The sequence below is a fragment of the Anguilla rostrata genome, chromosome 14, assembly GCF_018555375.3.
Source record: "Anguilla rostrata isolate EN2019 chromosome 14, ASM1855537v3, whole genome shotgun sequence".
NCBI classification, from domain to species: domain Eukaryota; kingdom Metazoa; phylum Chordata; class Actinopteri; order Anguilliformes; family Anguillidae; genus Anguilla; species Anguilla rostrata.
The window spans coordinates 5,727,660-5,745,270 of record NC_057946.1 but is presented as its reverse complement, the minus strand read 5'-3'; the positions used below and the strand labels follow the sequence as shown (position 1 = coordinate 5,745,270).

General features: G+C 44.1%; 1 protein-coding gene across 6 annotated transcripts in view; it reads left to right on the top strand.

Annotated features, from left to right (window-relative positions):
- The window catches only part of LOC135239597 (calsenilin), a 30,823-nt gene extending 14,613 nt beyond the window's left edge, over positions 1 to 16,210 (top strand). For 4 of the 6 annotated variants that reach the window (XM_064308369.1, XM_064308372.1, XM_064308373.1 and 1 more), the window contains exons 3-9: positions 13,000 to 13,124; positions 13,495 to 13,564; positions 13,866 to 13,936; positions 14,174 to 14,281; positions 14,546 to 14,650; positions 15,149 to 15,211; positions 15,987 to 16,210. In XM_064308369.1, coding sequence (XP_064164439.1) covers positions 13,000 to 13,124; positions 13,495 to 13,564; positions 13,866 to 13,936; positions 14,174 to 14,281; positions 14,546 to 14,650; positions 15,149 to 15,211; positions 15,987 to 16,034 — 590 coding nt within the window. In that variant the 3' untranslated portion in view covers positions 16,035 to 16,210. Of the gene's footprint in view, positions 1 to 632; positions 1,274 to 7,803; positions 9,385 to 12,999; positions 13,125 to 13,494; positions 13,565 to 13,865; positions 13,937 to 14,173; positions 14,282 to 14,545; positions 14,651 to 15,148; positions 15,212 to 15,986 lie in introns of those variants that run through there. The other 2 variants (XM_064308370.1, XM_064308371.1) reach the window with 2 other exon arrangements.
- The last annotated feature ends 1,401 nt before the right edge of the window (positions 16,211 to 17,611 follow it).

Genomic DNA, 17,611 nt, shown 5'->3' with positions numbered 1-17,611 from the left:
TCGTGGTTCCTCTGTCTGGGAGCCACCAGCTTTACATGTATATCTCTCACCGTGTTCTTTGTTTGTTGCAGACAGGTGTGCTTGTTTGTTGTTTGTTTTTGGACATTTATTTATCCACCCCTATTATCCCCTGGGCTGGCAGTAGAGTATAGATTGGAGTGTCTGCTACATGTATGTATGGATGTATGTGTGTATGTGTATATGTATGACTTTGTCAATATAAAATATTATATCAGATATAATATAATATGATATAATATTTTATAGCATAATTTTCATGATACCTAGCCTATTGCTAATGTTTGTAATATTTGGCTATTTGTACCCTATGGTAATATTGCTTTGATTTTGCCCTACAGTAGCTTTGCCTTGGTTTATTGTAGAAATACTGATTTGAACCATGGCATTTGACCTGCTTCATGGAACCAGAGAGGAAGAGGAATCAAATGGAGAGAAAAGTGTGGGAAAAATGGAGGTTAAGGAAACTGGAGAAACGAGTCTGAAAGAGGTGAGGTAGAGATGGATAGAGTTGAAAGAGGGAAAAAAACAGACTGGAGGGCCAGAGACCATCAGGAACGGGGGGTGGGGGGGGGGGGGGTGCAGGCAGGTGAACAGTTGGTGGGAAAGATAAAAACAGACATGAAGAGGTGGAGAAACAGAGGAGTGTGTGATGTTTTATTAGAAAGGTCACACGTTTGGCCAGTGGCTCTGTGGCTTTCTCTCTTTCTACATGTCCTCTCTCTCTCTCTCTCTCTCTCTCTCTCTCTCTCTCTCACACACACACACACACACACACACACACACATTATTATTGTCTGGCAGGCAGCTGGTCGAGCCATGTGAGGTGTCTCTCCTTATCTGCTTTCACCTGTGAAAAATCCCCACATCATAATACCTTTTCTCAGTGTCAGATTTTGGAGCTGACAGTGGACCTGACAGTTTTCTGTTCCAGCTAAAAAGTACTTTTTCTAATCGTATCGCTGTCTAAAATTTGTGCAGTACTGGCTTTCTGCTATTTTTTTGTTTTAAATGGTAAGCCCTGCTATTATCCCTTGGAATTCTGATGGTTGAAGTTTCACGCTGCAATCTTTGGATTTTAATTGCACTGTGCGTGTTTTGGGATTTTGGACTTGGCTGATTTGTCTTTGTGGAGTCCTGTGAGTGGTGATGGGGGGCATCATGGCCATGTTGTCGATGGAAATGGGGCGGAGGTTCTCCTGTCAGAGCTTCCTGTCTCACTGCAGACACAACACAGCGCGGTACCATCGCTCAGGTACTGCTTATACACCTGTCTGTCTGTCTGTCTGTCTGCACGGTACCATCGCGCAGGTACTGCTTATACACCTGTCTGTCTGTCTGTCTGTCTGTCTGCACGGTACCATCGCTGAGGTACTGCTTATACACCTGTCTGTCTGTCTGTCTGTCTGTCTGTCTGTCTGCACGGTACCATCGCTGAGGTACTGCTTATACACCTGTCTCTCTGTCTGTCTGTCTGTCTGTCTGCACGGTACCATCGCTGAAGTACTGCTTAACCACCTGTCTGTCTGTCTGTCTGCGCAGTACCATCGCTCAGATACTGATTATCCACCTGTCTGTCTGTCTGTCTGCACGGTACCATTGCTTAGGTATTGGTTATCCATCTGTCTGTCTGTCTGTCTGTCTGCACGGTACCACTGCTCAGGTACTGATTATCCATCTGTCTGTCTGTCTGTCTGTTTGTCTGTCTGCACGGTACCGCTGCTCAGGTACTGATTATCCGTCTGTCTATCTGTTTGTCTGTCTGCAAGGTACCATCACTCAGATACTGGTAATATGTCTGTCTGTTTTGTCTTTCTGCCAGTCACTGACATCACTAAGGTACTCATAATCTTTTTGGATGTAACAGCATTCATTGTCCAAGACAAATTTCTTCTCAGAAAAAATGAAATTTATTCTATTTTACCTTATTTTATCTCACTGTGGGTCTGTCTGGCTGCTGTCTGCGTAGTACCATTGTTCAAGCTCAAATGTACTGTCCTTACTGTCCTAACTCTGCCTGTCTGTCAGTCTGTCATTGGCTATCACTAAGGCACTGTCTGTTTCACTTCTGGCACAATGCTGCTAAGCAGCAGTATCCTCTCCTAGCAACACCACTCTGGTGTCTGTTCCTCTCAGCCTCTCAAATCAGTACGGTCCTGACAGCTGTTGAAACTCAAGTACATACTTTGTCTTTTTTATTTTTGTGTCTTTTATTTTGTGACATTCCACTGTTTCATCCATTTTATCGAAGCTTTTATCCAGAGCAACTGGCAAAATAAAGTACATGAGCTCCTTTATAGTGTTTATAAGAGCTGTGCTGACTAAAGTAAAGGGTGATTCTTTGTTGTGTTACTCTTAGAGCCGGTCACACAACAAAGTGCTAGAATAGACTTATACCGTTGGGATGAAGGGTTCTGAAGGGCACTTTCAACCATCCTGTCAAGGTATCTAGTGTTGAATAAAGCAGTATGGTAAAGGCTGGGGGGGCTGGCTTCTTAGAGATGGATTAAAAGCCTAGTCTTAGACTAAACGAAGCAAATCAATGAAGATTGATTTTTTTAATCTTCGAAAAAAGTTTTTAGTCTAGTACTAGGCTTAATCTATGTCTGGGAAGCCAGCCCTGGGAGTTTTGGTGGTTGAGATAAGTTCGGACTGGGGCGAAAGACGATCTGAGACTCTGCTGTCCTGAAAGGTGTTGGAAGCCAATTCCACCACAGGGGGGCGCCAGAATAGACAAGAGAAGGGACAGGGAAGCACAGGCGTACTGGGTGAGGGTGTAGAACGTCTCTCACCTCTAACTCCCCGAAAACTGTTCTGGTTTTCCACCACATGAGAGCACTATCGTAATCAAACCAGACAGGTAGTTTATGGTCAGTGCTCTACCTGAAAAGTTTTAAAAACTTAACTGAATATTTTTTACTGTGTTTGCCATATACGACTATTTTTACTGTGTTTGCCTTATACTACTTTATTGATCCCACATTGGGAAGTTTCTTCTCCAGAGTTGCACTCAAGTTTTAGGGATAGTTCACTTTCTGTTGTTTTTTGATAATATTTCATTTTTAATGTACGTTTTCTATTGGCCCAGACAGTTTGAATGAACAATGAAGGATGTACTTGATACTTAAAGTTTCTGACACCCAGTCAATTTTACAATGTCTGGCATTGGGGCATTCGAGGGTTTGTGGTCTAAAGCAAGAAAATACGCTTCAGGTAGCTCCAAAGTCAAGTCAAGCCAAGTCAGCTTGTGCAGTGATTGTACCTGCCCCTGAAGTGAACTATGACTGTGTGTCACAGATACTCAAATCTGGCCCCCGAATCAAAATCCGGTCCTGGTTTTCTATTCTCCGAAGTAATTAACTTGACAATCGGTGCTACTGATTGGCCAGCCCGTCTTCACACCTGATTCCCATGTAAAGAAGGAGTGGGAAAACCAGCAGTTCACAGCTGGAGCATGATTTGAGTAGCAGGGCTGTACCTGGACGGTGCAGTTGGCTGCTTGCCGTGATCTTGAATCGACCATCGTCCACCAGGAGGGGGAGCCAGTGAGCCCTGTGGGATCTCTGCAGAGTGATTTGAAAGGCCCTGGAGCTCATGAGCCCCTAATGCTTCTTTTATTGAGCTTCGTTGAAGTTGGATCCTGCCGGAGGTGAAGTTAAACGCTCGGGGACTCCGCGGAGACGCGGCCTTAACTTCAGTGTGTGTGCACAGCTCAGCATAACAGCGCTGCCAGCTGTTTATGCTGACCACTGAAATCTGCTGATGCATCAATGTTTTAATGCGGTGCAAGAAGCCCTGTAAGTGTACGCAAGCGTGTTTTACCGAAACAGGAAGTGAGTTCTGCTGGATCAGCGAGACAGAGGTTGCGCGAGGCTGGGCAGAACTTTTCTGGCTGAGTTACTAAGAGTGAGGGGAAGTGAGAGAGTGAGTGAGGAAATGAATGAGTGAGGCAAGGATGGAGTGAAAGGGCAGGAGACAGAATGAGAAAGGGAATGACGTAGTGCATATGCAAGAAAAGGCTGGAGTGTGACGGTGAAGGAGTGTGGTACAAGAACGGACTGTGTGAGTGAATGAGTGAGTGAGTGTAGAACTGAGTGAGTGGGTGAGTGCAGAACTGAGAGTGTGAGTGAGTGAGGGTAGAAGCGAGTGAGTGAGTGAGAGAATGCACAACTGAGTGAGTGACGAATTGAGTGAGTGAGTGAGTGAGTGAGTGACGAATTGAGTGAGTGAGTGAATGCACAACTTATTGAGTGAGTGAGTGAGTGAGTGAGTGAGTGTGTGAGTGAAGAACTGAGTGAGTGAGTGTTGAAGTGAGTGTGAGTGCAGAGCTCAGGGAGTGAGTGAGTGCGTGAGTGAGTGAGTGAGTGTGGAACTGGGTGTGAGTGATTGAGCATAGAGCTGAATGAGTCAGTGAGTGAGCATTTGAGTCTCAAAAAGTGAGTAAATATTGTGTAGTTACAATTATCCAGTCAGTTATAAACATTTAGAGCATCAGTTAGAGCCCTCCTGATTCTCTCCACTGCTGTGTTCAGGGAAACAAAGGAAGCCTTTATCATTTGTAATGTCCGATGGCGAAGATGATTCATGCCCTGGGGTAAAATGTAACGTCAGCACACCTTTTAAACCCTGGTTAGTGTTCTAATGACCCTCTCAGAGGAGCCAGCGTTGCGCCCGTAGCCTAAAAGCCTCCCTCCATTTCCCAGGGCTGTCCGTGCACAGGGAACGGTCCGATCTCTGTCCGCAGGTGCAGCTATGCGCGGAACAAGCCCGCCTGGGCAGCGCTGGAGTAACGGCTCTCACTCAATCTGATGTGCTAAGTGAAGATGTTCCGTCTTCGTAAGTCACGGTAATCGACTCGCCTGATGCTGAACTCTGAGCATTTGTTATGGCTTTTCTGGCCTCACCTATGCTGCACTTAAAACAATTTCCTCTAATCAATTTGTTACTTCAGTTTGTTACTGCATTATCAGTCTGCCCCTAGCACCCACTATGGAACTCAACTTTGTTTTGTAAGTTTAAATGGGTACTGTTTCTATGCAAGTTATTTATCCAAATGCTACTGTTGGTGGTGGCCCTAATAGCTTGGCACATGCTCTTTGTTGTTTAAATCTTTCTGTTCTGTGTGCACTTAAATAAGTCACTCTGGATATGAGCATCTGCTAACTCCTCAAATGCGATGTAATTTACATCACTGAAATGCCCAGCGATTTACTTTTCTGAAGTCAGTTCCATCGATGGTCATTTGTCATTTTGCTTTGGTAATACGCCAATTATTTAGCAGAGGTAACACAATATAAAGGGTGTGACGCGGTTTTATTTGTAGCTGAGGTGAGTCAGTAATCTTGGTGACTTAGATTTCACATTTTACAGTGAGCTATTTAAGCAGCAGTTCATGTTGAGAATGTTTTTGAAGGGCACAACAGTTTGTTCTGCATCCAAACTTCAAACCCTGTTAATGCAAACAAAGCAAGAGGTTTGCTTTGAAAGACTTCTGCACAGGACAAAGAAATGCGGAATAAATAAAAAAAAGTCTGGAATGTTCCTGGCTGGATGTCTCTTGTGGAAAAAGCTTTGATTCTGGATAAGAGACTTTTGGCTTTTGATGCTACTTCATTGAAACATTAAGTCGTTTAATTCCAACCAAAGGTCAAAGCATTGTGAGCGAACCACAGCACACCCAATCAAACATTGTCCTCAAAGCTTCATTGTGGTGGTGTTGTGCAACAGCCCTGCCCAAAGCAGGCTAAGAGGGGGTTGCCTCTGCGCAGAATTTGAGTGTGCCTTCTACGAACTCCTCTGTAGTGTTTCGTATAAGATGGTGCACTGGGAGTGCAGTTTGCATGGCTGAAGTGGGGAGACGGGAAATGCTGGTGTCTTAATGGGCAGGCAGTGGACGTTGCTGTCGCTGTCTGGTAAAGTGTTCCATTGGCACAGGACCAGCTCCGTCCCTCTCTGGACCAAGCATGAGCGCTGCGTACGTCCTGTATCGACCACCTCCGACTCTGTCCCTCCCACTACGCCATCTCCCAACCCTTTAACACCGTGCATTAGGAAGCACAGAGTCATCGTCAGCTATGAGCTATGAGCTAGCACAGAAACACACACATGGACAAACACACACACACACACACACACACACACACACGCACACAAACACACACACACACACGTGTCCATACACACACATATATGACTCCCATGCACACTCACACTCATACACAAATCACATGCACACAAACACATGTACACACACACACAACACACCACACACACAACACCTGCATACACACAAGCACAACACAACACACACAACCACACACACACACAACACACACACACACCAACAACACCCATACTCACCTACAGTATACCCCACACTCGTGCTGCCATACACACACTTATATGAACTCTTGGCGTCACTCCTATCATATTCTGCAACCATTCATGTACCAACTCCTTATCCCACCCACGCGATAAATGTACAGCTCCCACCCACATCACACCTCAGACCCGCACACAGCCATATCTGCTCAATCGCTAACCCAAGGCCTGTCTCGTCCCCTCCGTGTGGCCCTTTCCCTATGATCTCTGTCTGCTGGCCGCCATATAACTTTTTCTCATACATTAATGGAGACAACTTTGCCTTCTCATCATATGTATAGTATACAATATACCTTATATATCACAACAGATTATTAATAACTAGAGGCGACCTCCCCCATTGTGTGGCACTTCTCCAGCGATGCGGATCCATTACCATGCTGCTATATCCAACAGAACAGCTGCATTACCGAACAGTATCCACACACAAGTCCCACCCTGCACAGTATTCTTCCCCACTCACATGCCCAGCTTCGTATTCCACCTGCCGGAAACCAATGTATTAATTTGGGGTGTTTTCACGTGAAGGGGGTTTAGGGTGGAAGAAATTAAATAATCGTATTCCGCTCACCTCTTCCAGATCAGTCTCTTTGCTTGAAGAACAGCAGTAATAGTATGTTCTGCTACTGTAGGCATTGAGGAAGCTCGTGGTGCATACGTGTTAAGTTATGGCTGACTCTGCAAGCTTGATGAGAGAGAGGGGGATGGAGTAGGGAGGAATGGAGGAATGGATGTGAAAGCAGCAGCTGGAATTGTTTCATCATCGCTGATGGGCTGTGTTTGAGTTTTACCCTCTGCGTTGTTGCATGGACAGAGGGCCATAAAGTAAACATTGATCCGTCGTCAGTTAAAATATTAAAAGAGCTTTTAAGTGAAGGAGACTCCTCCCCCGTTCTGCGCTTATTTCTCTTTTCTTCCTTCTCTTTCTCTCTCTCTTACTTTTTTAACCCCTCTCTTCGTACTTTCTCTCAGTCCAGGAGTCACAGACTGCTTATTCTACATAATTTAGAATGGAAATGGAAAATGTTTTAAGTTTTTTTTTAATGTTTAAAAAACTAAATAAATAAAATAGTAAAAAATAAATTTTACCTCATCCCCAAAAATATTTTAGCTGGTAGGAATTACATAATAGACTATGCTATTTGATTCAATTGTGGCATGGAAAATTGTGGAACAAGTTGCTTCGGCAGGCAGTATCATTGGCTACAAAGGCATTATATTTAATACTAAATTGGTGTTGTGTGGATATTTGTATAAGCTGTACTCATAATTCAATATTGGTTAATGATTTTAATATCTGTAACATTTATGGGAGGGAGAGAGAGGGAGAGAGGGAGGGAGGGAGGGCGGGAGAGAGAGAGAAAGACAGAGAGAGAGAGAGAGAGAGGGGGATGAATGAGAGAAGAGAGAGGGAGGATGTAAGGGAGAAGAACTGAGGGTTGGACTGAAAGAATGAGGAAGTGAGAGAGGGTGGTGTTAGACACAGGTGAGGCTGAGAGATAGAGAGAGAGGTCCCAATTTCTTACAAATAAGACACAAAGAGAGAAGACTCAGAAACGAAGAGAAGGAGTATAAATTATCATTTGAAGAGGGAGATGCGACTCTTGACCTGTATATTAAGTTGGTACTCTATTGGTGGCAATCCTGCCCCTACTAAAGGATATGGTCTGAGGACAAGTATGCACAGACAGAAGGTAAATAATGTAAACCTTGTTTTATGCCACAGGAATTTTGGATGGAGTGAATTTGCAAAGTAATTTAAAATTCGATTGAAGAGGAGGTAGGAATACTATCAATTTTTGAATGGAGTGAGCGATACAAAAACAGATGGAGGGAGAAAGAGAGATCTAGAAACGCTTAGGAAGCAGAGGACTTGCCACGAAATAAACTCAAATGGAAGATGTAATGTTGCAAAATGGACAAAGTAAAAAAAAAGAAAGAAAAAGTAACTGTGTGGAAAAAGATGGAGTGTCAAAACTCAAAAAGTGTGTAACTGAAAAATGTTTTACTGTACTGAGAGAAGACATGGAAAGCTGACTACATTTGCCTTGATGAACAACCCAAGGATGTAAATTCTACATTTACAGGGACAGGTTTGATTGAATGTGTATTTCTAAACTTGATTTCCATAGTGAATATTTTACGTGAGTTGGTGCGTGAGTGTTTCGGGTGCATTGTGCGCTGCACAGATGATGTACGTTTGTGAGCACAGCAAAGACAATGGCTAAGAAGAAACCTTGATATAAATTTGCACATGTAGAGTTATGAATGGACTGTTATCTGACTAGACCACTAAATAAGGTAAATAAGACATAAGAATGTGATTTGGAAAGAGGCGTACATATTCAGTGTCGGGACCTGGTCAATGTGCACAGTTACACCTCTATGTCTCTATACACCTGCCTGCACCTGTGGGGTGGGGTAGAGCAAGGGAGCCTGACTGCAGCAGGAGAGGACTACAGACTTTAACTTTCAGGGAATTGTGATTCATCCCTTCATAACCCTCTAAATGCTAAGGATCCCTTCATCTCTTGTTTCATATAAGCTGGCAGAAATTCAAATCCGGTGTCCGGAGATCGGCCCGCTTTTTGGAGTTTTTGGACATCTCAGAATGGTCTGTGCTGGGTCACAGGTTCTACAGGACGCTAGCCCATGCCCATGCTTCATCAAGAATGTTTTTTTTTTTTTTTTTTTGCAGTTGCCATAATTACTCGGGTCTTGCACCCATAGTTCTCACCAGCTCACTGGACTACCTAATGTGAGCCCCACCTCCCACCACCGCCCACACACACACACACACACACACACACACGCACACACACACACACACGCACACACACACTCCATCCATTCTTAAGACCTGTCCTTCCCAGCAACCGGCCATGGGGATTCATGGAATGGAGCTGTTGGCGGTAGGCGTGGTCATCATTCTGTTTATAGCTGTCCTCAAGCAGTTTGGCATCCTGGAGCCCATGTCCATGGACGGTAAGGATTTTTTTTTGGGGGGGGGGGGGGTTAATTGCTGCCGAGGTAATGGTCCCTGTCGTTGCCGTGGTAACCGATCAAGGACCACACCTCCACCCTTCCAACCCAATAAGCAGCTTCTTCGGTCAGTGAGCATGTTCAACAGTAAGGGTGCATGAGGATATGGTTCATTTTGAACGGCAGAGCACATTATACATCAGTTATATGCCGCTGCAAAAATCGGTGGTCAGCCAATCTGGTGTACAGTAGCAGGGAGCTTCCCTAGATCCAAAGAACGGGGACATGACTGGGAGCCATTTTAAACAAACTTTTTTGTTGTTTTTTTCTTGTTTTTTTGCTTATTTATTGAATTTGGGGTTGAAGTCACTTCTGTTGTCATCGACCAGTTTGATGGCTTAAAGCTGTTCAACTCATTGGTCAAACTCCTCTTCCAATTACAGCTAAGCCTGTAATAGGTTGGGCTTAGAATGTGTATACATTAAGGTCCGGATGTACATTCATAAAATGTGCAAGCAAATTGCACCCTAACAAGGGTATGTTGGTGCATCCACAGTCTGCATGAAATTAATGTCTTATTTACTAAGGCTAGAGTTAATTACACAATCAGTAAATGGGATTGCCAACTAATTGCATTTTGCAAATGAAGCATTGCTTAAAAGGCACCGGAAGGCACCGGTTTAAAAAACTGAACTCCTGTTCAGTACATTGAATATGTTCGTATGGATGCGGGGAAATTGATGTACCTTCTGATGCGATGTAGGAGCGTATCTAGCATTATGAACTTTGTATGGGAGGTTCTACACAGTGAAATGTCCAGTGTTAATTTAACTCTATCAGAGTACATATGAGTCTAATAGGGACCATGTGTACACTGTAAGAGTTGATTTAACATTGAACATTTTACTTTGTACGTCAGCTTCTATTTCTCACAGAAGAGTAATTATTTCTATGGCTGGGTGTCGCGGATTATTTTCTTTCTTTTTTTTGGTAATTCCCCATTTTTAGTGCTTCTCGTGATTTTTTTTGGCAGTTTAGGATGATAAATATAACGAAGCCTGCTGCACTTCCAGCCCTGTGCGCCTGTTTTATACCCAACACGCACGTATCTGGGGCAGAATGCTTCATATTTGCACCTGAAACTAGTCGCAAAAGGCTTAGGACGTCTTGCCCTAAGTCTTATTACACTGTAACTACCGTGTAACTAATGTGTAACTGTTATATATGTGTGCAATGTTGATAAATGACCGTGGTGAACCGTGAATTTTCAGTTCATGCAAGTGCAAGAGTTGTCGCTCACATCAGCTAATGAAATCAGCTATCCTTTTAAAGTCTGTACAGATAAATACCTTAATATTGTAATCATTATGTGCCTAATTTGTGTACATGTGTCTGTCCGTGTGTGTGTGAGTATGTGTGCACCTGAGTGCGTGCGTGTGTGCGTGTGTGTGTGTGTGTGCACATGAGCGCGTGTGTGTGTGTGTATGTGTGCGTGTGTGTGTGTGTGTGCACGCGTGTGTGTGTGTGTGTGTGTGTGTATGTGTGCACGCGTGTGTGTGTGTGTGTGTGTGCACGCGCGTGTGTGTGTATACACGCCAGAAAGCGCTAGCTGCTGTTCCCACGCTAAAGGCGACATCACAACACGGCTCTCTCACCTTCCAGCTGTTCCTCCCGAGCGGCTTTATGGACTTCACTGGAACCCTGCCCTCGCTTCTTTTCTCCTTCTCCTTTTCTCCAGCTCTCATCTCCTTCCTTCCCTCGAGTCCACGGGTCTGAGGGCAGCTCACTCCGTCTGTTTCAGCCCTCCTGTCTGTTTCTCTCCCGCTCCACTCCACTTTTTTTTCTCTCGTCCTTTGGCTGAGGTATTGGGTCGGTAAATCACCTCTTCTGGCATTACCTCTCATTACTTATGCATGCGGTATCGAGCTGGCCTTGGGGGGGGGTGTGGCTAAATATGGGCCTCTGCCCTGCTGCAGGGGGCTAGGAAAGGCACTGACCTTGCCTTCAGCTTTCCCTCCCTCTGTTTGCGCTCGTTTTTCATCCCACTCTTTCGCACACTCTTCTTCTTTGGCCCTCTGTCCTCCTCTGTCGTTTTCCTTCCCCGCACAGTAAAATGCCCAGTGTTAAATTAACTCTTACAAAAAGGGGCGACGTAGCTCAGGAGGTAAGAGCGGTTGTCTGGCAGTCGGAGGGTTGCCGGTTCGATCCCCCGCCCTGGGCGTGTCGAAGTGCCCCTGAGCAAGACACCTAACTCCTAATTGCTCCCAACGACCTGATTGGTACCTTGCATGGCAGCCTTTCACCGTTGGTATGTGAGTGTGTGTGTGAATGGGTGAATGAGCGGCATTAATTGTAAAGCGCTTTGGATAAAAGCGCTATATAAATGCAGTCCATTTACCAAAAAACATATGGTCCCTGTTGAACTCATTTAAACTCTTCTAGAGTTGAATTAACACTGGACATTTTACTGTGCAGTCTCCTCATAGGGTTTCCAAACTCAAAATTGCATACAGATTAATGTATGATAGCTATGCACTGTCACTTGTGTTTCTGTGCCTGACTTATGTAGCTGGTGCGATTTTGGTGATGGATCTATCTTTTTCGTTTGTGAAGCTAAACAGTAAAAAAAAACGTCAGTGAATTTTAAGGGAAATGTCTCTAAAATGGCAAACGTACAATACTGTAAACAGTTGAAATGTATTACTTATTATAAAACACCATAATGCATTTGATATTTGTTATACAGCCTGCTACTGTATGCATAACATGTTGTTACCATTATTCATATGGTAAAGTTTTGTAAAATTCATATTTTTTTACAGCGTACTGATGAATTAGTATCGGCATAGGTTAGGAATCCCTGGGTGACATGACAGAAGTTACACCCAGCTGGGGAATCACACCATTAACTAATGCAACCTCTAAAAAAAAGCTTTCACTTTCCCTGGTTTTGCACCTTCAGATGGTGACATATTAGAAAGTGATCTGTCACCATCTGAATGCGTGCACACACACACACACACATACACACACACATACACACACACACACACACACACACACACACACACACACACACACACAACACTGATTAAAACAGGCCATTACTCTAGCGGGCAAATGGCAACAAACTCCTTCTCAGGAAATCTCTACCTTCTCTCTGTCTACATCTCTTCCTGTTCAAAGGTTTAACCAGAGTCATTTTTCACCCCCTCCATCTTTCTCTCTCACTCTGTCTACCTGCCATTTTTTCATCTCTGTGTATCTCACAGATGGTGAGTGTTTGAACAGTGCAAACCTGACGTGATCTCTGTTTCTCTCACAGTGCTGTACTCTTATCCTTACGCCATTGTGCACTGTCTCGCTGTGACCACGACACTCACAGTGTCTCTTTCCCTTTCTCTCTGAATCTGTCCCATCTCTTTATTCTTCCATCTTTTCTTACTCTTGTACTCCTTTCCCCCGATTCTCTCGTTCTCTTTCTCCACCTCTCTGCCCTTCAATCTGTCTCTGCCATTCATCCTGTCTTTTTTTTCTCTCACGCTGTACTCACTCTGCCTCACTCCTCCTCCTCCCTCCCTTCCTTCCTTCCTTCCTTCCTTCCTGTCGCTCACGCAGACAGTAGCGACAGTGACCTGGAGCTCTCCACCGTCAGACACCAGCCCGAGGGCCTGGAGCAGCTACAGGCCCAGACCAAGTTCACCAGGAAGGAGCTGCAGTCTCTCTACAGGGGCTTTAAGAACGTAAGGCTGGGGCTGAATTTACCCGTGGACTGCCCTATGGCATTTACATCTTGACACCATAACCTCATACCCATTTACCGCTTACTGTAAGGCACTACATCCTCAGTTCTCCCCCCTGCACTTACTATGGCACTTAGGCATTATGCTGCAGGTCTGTGCTGACTAGGACTATCATCCATGACACTGATGACTTGGCATGTGCTCTCCTTGTTGGTTAAACCTTTATTAACACACTTCTGTAGGCCATTCGGGATACGCTAAATTCTGGATTCTGCTAAATGGCTGAACGTAAGTGTGAAAACTGGTGCATGCCTGTGTTATCTCTAGCTCATCCTCTCTCTCTCTCTCTCTCTCTCTCTCTCTCTGACAGGAGTGTCCCAGTGGCCTTGTGGACGAAGAAACCTTCAAGTCCATCTATTCTCAGTTCTTCCCTCAAGGAGGTAGGCGTGACACCCCTCTCTAATTTTACCCTATCGAAGAAGGCCTCTGACAGCCGTTCAGCAGAGGTGGCACTGTTACTGTTGCTATGAGAGATTGAGAGGAGTGGAAGATAGGGGTAGACAAATGAAACAAAAGATTCGCTTGAAGACTTTATTTTGGTAAATTATGGCTGATGAAATGAGCAAGTTTCACATAATTAATGAAAAAGACATTGAACAACTGACACCAGTACTAGGAGTTAATATAGATATAATGAATGTAGATTTTGATCTCTCTCTCTCACTCTCTCTCTCTGAACAGATGCCACAACTTATGCACATTTCCTGTTCAATGCATTTGACATGGACAGAAATGGCTCCATTCGATTTGAGGTGAGAGTGCATCTTGATATGGTTATATTGCAATTTTTAAAGACACTTTACTTAAGGGGAAGTGGTAGTAGTGGTGGTGGGGCTGGGGTTGCAGTGTGGTGGCTGAGGTTCAATCAATTCAAATCAAAATTGTATAAAAACACACTAAATAAGGAAGTAACTGAGGGTGATAGTGAGTGATGAGTATTATTTAGTGTTGTTGTAGCTTATTCATAGATTTTTTTAAATTTTCTGCAGGATTTTGTGATCGGACTGTCTGTACTCTTGAGGGGTTCTGTGACAGAGAAGCTCAACTGGGCTTTCAACCTCTATGACATCAACAAAGATGGCTACATAACTAAAGAGGTATCAGGAATTTTCCCATCCATGCAACAATATTACCCTTGACCATTATCACTCCATAATAAAAACTCCTTCAAAATGCAACGGGTTCAATGGTGACTGAAACTATTTTGCAAACCCGATAAAGAAGGATAGGGGTTGTAATGTCTGGAGGTAATGATCAGGCATATCTTTGCATGGGTTAAAATGGCAGGTTTTTGCTCACGGATGCAAGCAACGCTCTCTCTCTGGGTGTCCTCTTTGCAAATGTGTCTGATTGGCTGACAGGAGATGCTGGCGATCATGAAGTCGATCTACGACATGATGGGCAGGTACACCTGCCCCAGCGTGCGGGAAGACGCCCCCTTCGAGCACGTGGAGAAGTTCTTCCAGGTAGTCCAAACACCATCGCCCAACACCCTAACTTGTCAAAAAGAATCACCTGCCCGTTTTACACGTGATGCATACATAAATTCATGAGGGTTTTATATGCATTTTCCTTTAGAATTCCTAAACTAATGCTAACCAGCCTCGTGTGCCCTGACAGAAAATTACATAAGTGCATGCAAACAGCATTAGGCAATGAACAGTGCTGATGATAAGTCAACAGGGGCCCAACTGATTGTAGTGGTCAAAACATTACATTATATTTCACAAAGACAGAAACGGCACACTGATTGTCATAAGTTGTTGTGAGCCTCAATGAACACCCAAGCCACCAACTGTGATGCACTATGAAGCATTATGAACACATTATGAAGGAGTTAGTTGCTTAGAACTCAGTGGTCAGTGCAGTAGCAGAAGCATGACACCAAATAGTTTGTAGCATGCTGCTTTAATTCATGTGTGTTGAAGCTCATTCAGTGCCTCTCTTTTTTTTTTTTTTTTAAGAAAATGGACCGAAACCGAGATGGAGTGGTGACCATCGATGAGTTCATGGAGACCTGTCAGAAGGTAGGGCTACGGTGTGCAACAGACCCACCGAGGGTGGTTCAGTTCTGACCACGCTTAGCGGCCGCCACACACAGCCACAATCTTAACACTGGGAAACTCTGCTGCGGAGGTCTAAGTACAGAAGTAAATTAGCAACGTACATACACACCATGTTATACAGTAAAAGGCTTATATGAGTTTACATGAGTCCAATGGGGATCCAAGGTGCTGGATCAGAGTAAAAGTAACTATCTGAGAATTTATTTAACGCTGAACATTTTGCTGTAAAGTGAAGTCATTTTATTGTTAACTTCAGCTCGGCGATAATATGGTGAGAAGTGGCTGAGGTAGTGGGTCAGGGGGGGTGTCCTTAATTTCTCTTCTCTTTTTAGCTAATGCAACCACTGGCTAACACGGTCACTAGCTCGCAAGTAACCCACAGGCTCCACGCTATTGATCAATAAATAAAATTAATTTTACGGTGGATAGAAAGAAAAATGAATAGCCAAGTTTTCAAGAAGGATGGCAGCCCCTCGTTCTCTCCTCAGTTCGAACCCTACCTGGCACCACTCCACAAGCCTCCTGTGTTACAGGCAGTGCCTCAGGAGCGCACGTGTGCTGCCCATGTTTGAGAACATGCTAGCACATTCCACAGGCATGCATAAGGCACTGGTGCATTCAAACATCACTGTTACACACTAAACGTACAGTATGATGGAAATGCTTGCTGTTGAGACGTACTCCTTGACTTATTTTGTCTTGTTTTTTTTTGTCTTTTGTCTTTTTTCACTTTCAGGATGCGGACATTATGAGCTCCATGCAGCTCTTTGAGAATGTGATCTAGGCCAGGACGGAACGTCCCAAAATGAACTTTCCTGCTATCCACCGGTGCCACAAGTTAATAACCTCACCAACCAGACAACCAACCCCCTCACCCCCCACCCCCCCTCCCCAACCGCACTCAGCATGTACCTTTGCCTAGTTATAGAGCCTCATGGGGGCAGCACATAATCAATGAAACACATCAGACTATTTGTATCTACAGTGTGTGTGTTTTAAGGAAGTCCCCTATGAGTGCCAGGAGAGCGAGAAGCACTGGACCAAGATCTCATTCACTTCAAGGAAACTTTTCTCCTGAGAAAAATGAAAAGACTTTTTAGTGGCAGCGTTCAGAAAAAAATTGGAAAATAATTATGATTATTTTTCCTGTAATATTTGAATATTATGGGGAGAGACAGGGAATGAGAGTGAGAAAAGGAGATGACTGTTTTTGTTGTTTGCTTGTATGTTTGTTTGTTTGTTCGTTTGTTCCCAGACCAAGGGCCACATTCTACACATGGGGCCTGAAATTTACAAAGAGCCTCCCAATTTCCTGACCTTGGAAGTCCAACAGGATGCTCACTCAGACTGGGAAAAAAGGCTTTTCAAGGATCAGCACAGTTTGGAGGATTAGAGTGCAGAGAGAGGGAGTTGGTGTGATTCACAGATGGAGAATATTCAGACACTAGAAAACACTAACCAGAATAAGAATGTAATAGAATGGTTCCTGATGGGAAAAAAAACAGTTTACTTTAGCATGTTTTGTCTTCAAGTTCAGTTCTTTCTTTTGTTTGTACTAAGGAAAGTACACTGTAAACATTGTGTTTGACCTGTTAAAATCTCTTACACCACAAACCAACCCACATTCACACCCACACTACAGCCAGATCTAAAGATCCTAAGATCTGGCTTTGGGGAAAGGTGGAGGGGGGGGGGGCGGCTGTGTATGTGGATGGGTCTGAGGTATAAGAACTTTTACGCAAAAGCATTATTACAATTAACATTACACTGAAAACTATAAACACACATGTGCTGAATTTAAGATGAACTGTGGAATAGGGCCAGTAGAATTTGCCTGTGGCATGTAGAGGCACAGAGAAGACACTTGTTTTTTTAGTTTGTTTCATGTATCTCAGCTTCTGCAGGAGAGTGGTGTTGAGGGTGACAGGTTTTACTCATCAAGGCTAATATCCCAAGTGAAACAGAGGATACTGCTGCCTCTCATACTCTGGACAAGCCCCAATAATTCCAGCTGCAGAACTGGTTTTTAGAAACAATAGCCAAAAAAAAAGAACTTAAATTATCCACTGAACTTTCATGTTCATACACTGGTCATTTTTTTTTATATTCACACCCACCTAAAAATAATTGCTTTGGCAATACTGCTACTTCTTACTGACATGCCAATAAAGCACTTTTTGAGTTGGAAAAAGTCTCAAGGTGTGTTGTCATGGTGACCACCATGTGGTTGTGCTCTCCGCGAGGCTTGGCCTTTTAGAGGACACATTCCCACAGGGTGTCACACAACCAGTTGCGATTCATCCCAAGTGGTAACGCTTGCTTGCCTATTGCAAGTCACACACTGCCACCTGGAGGGTGACT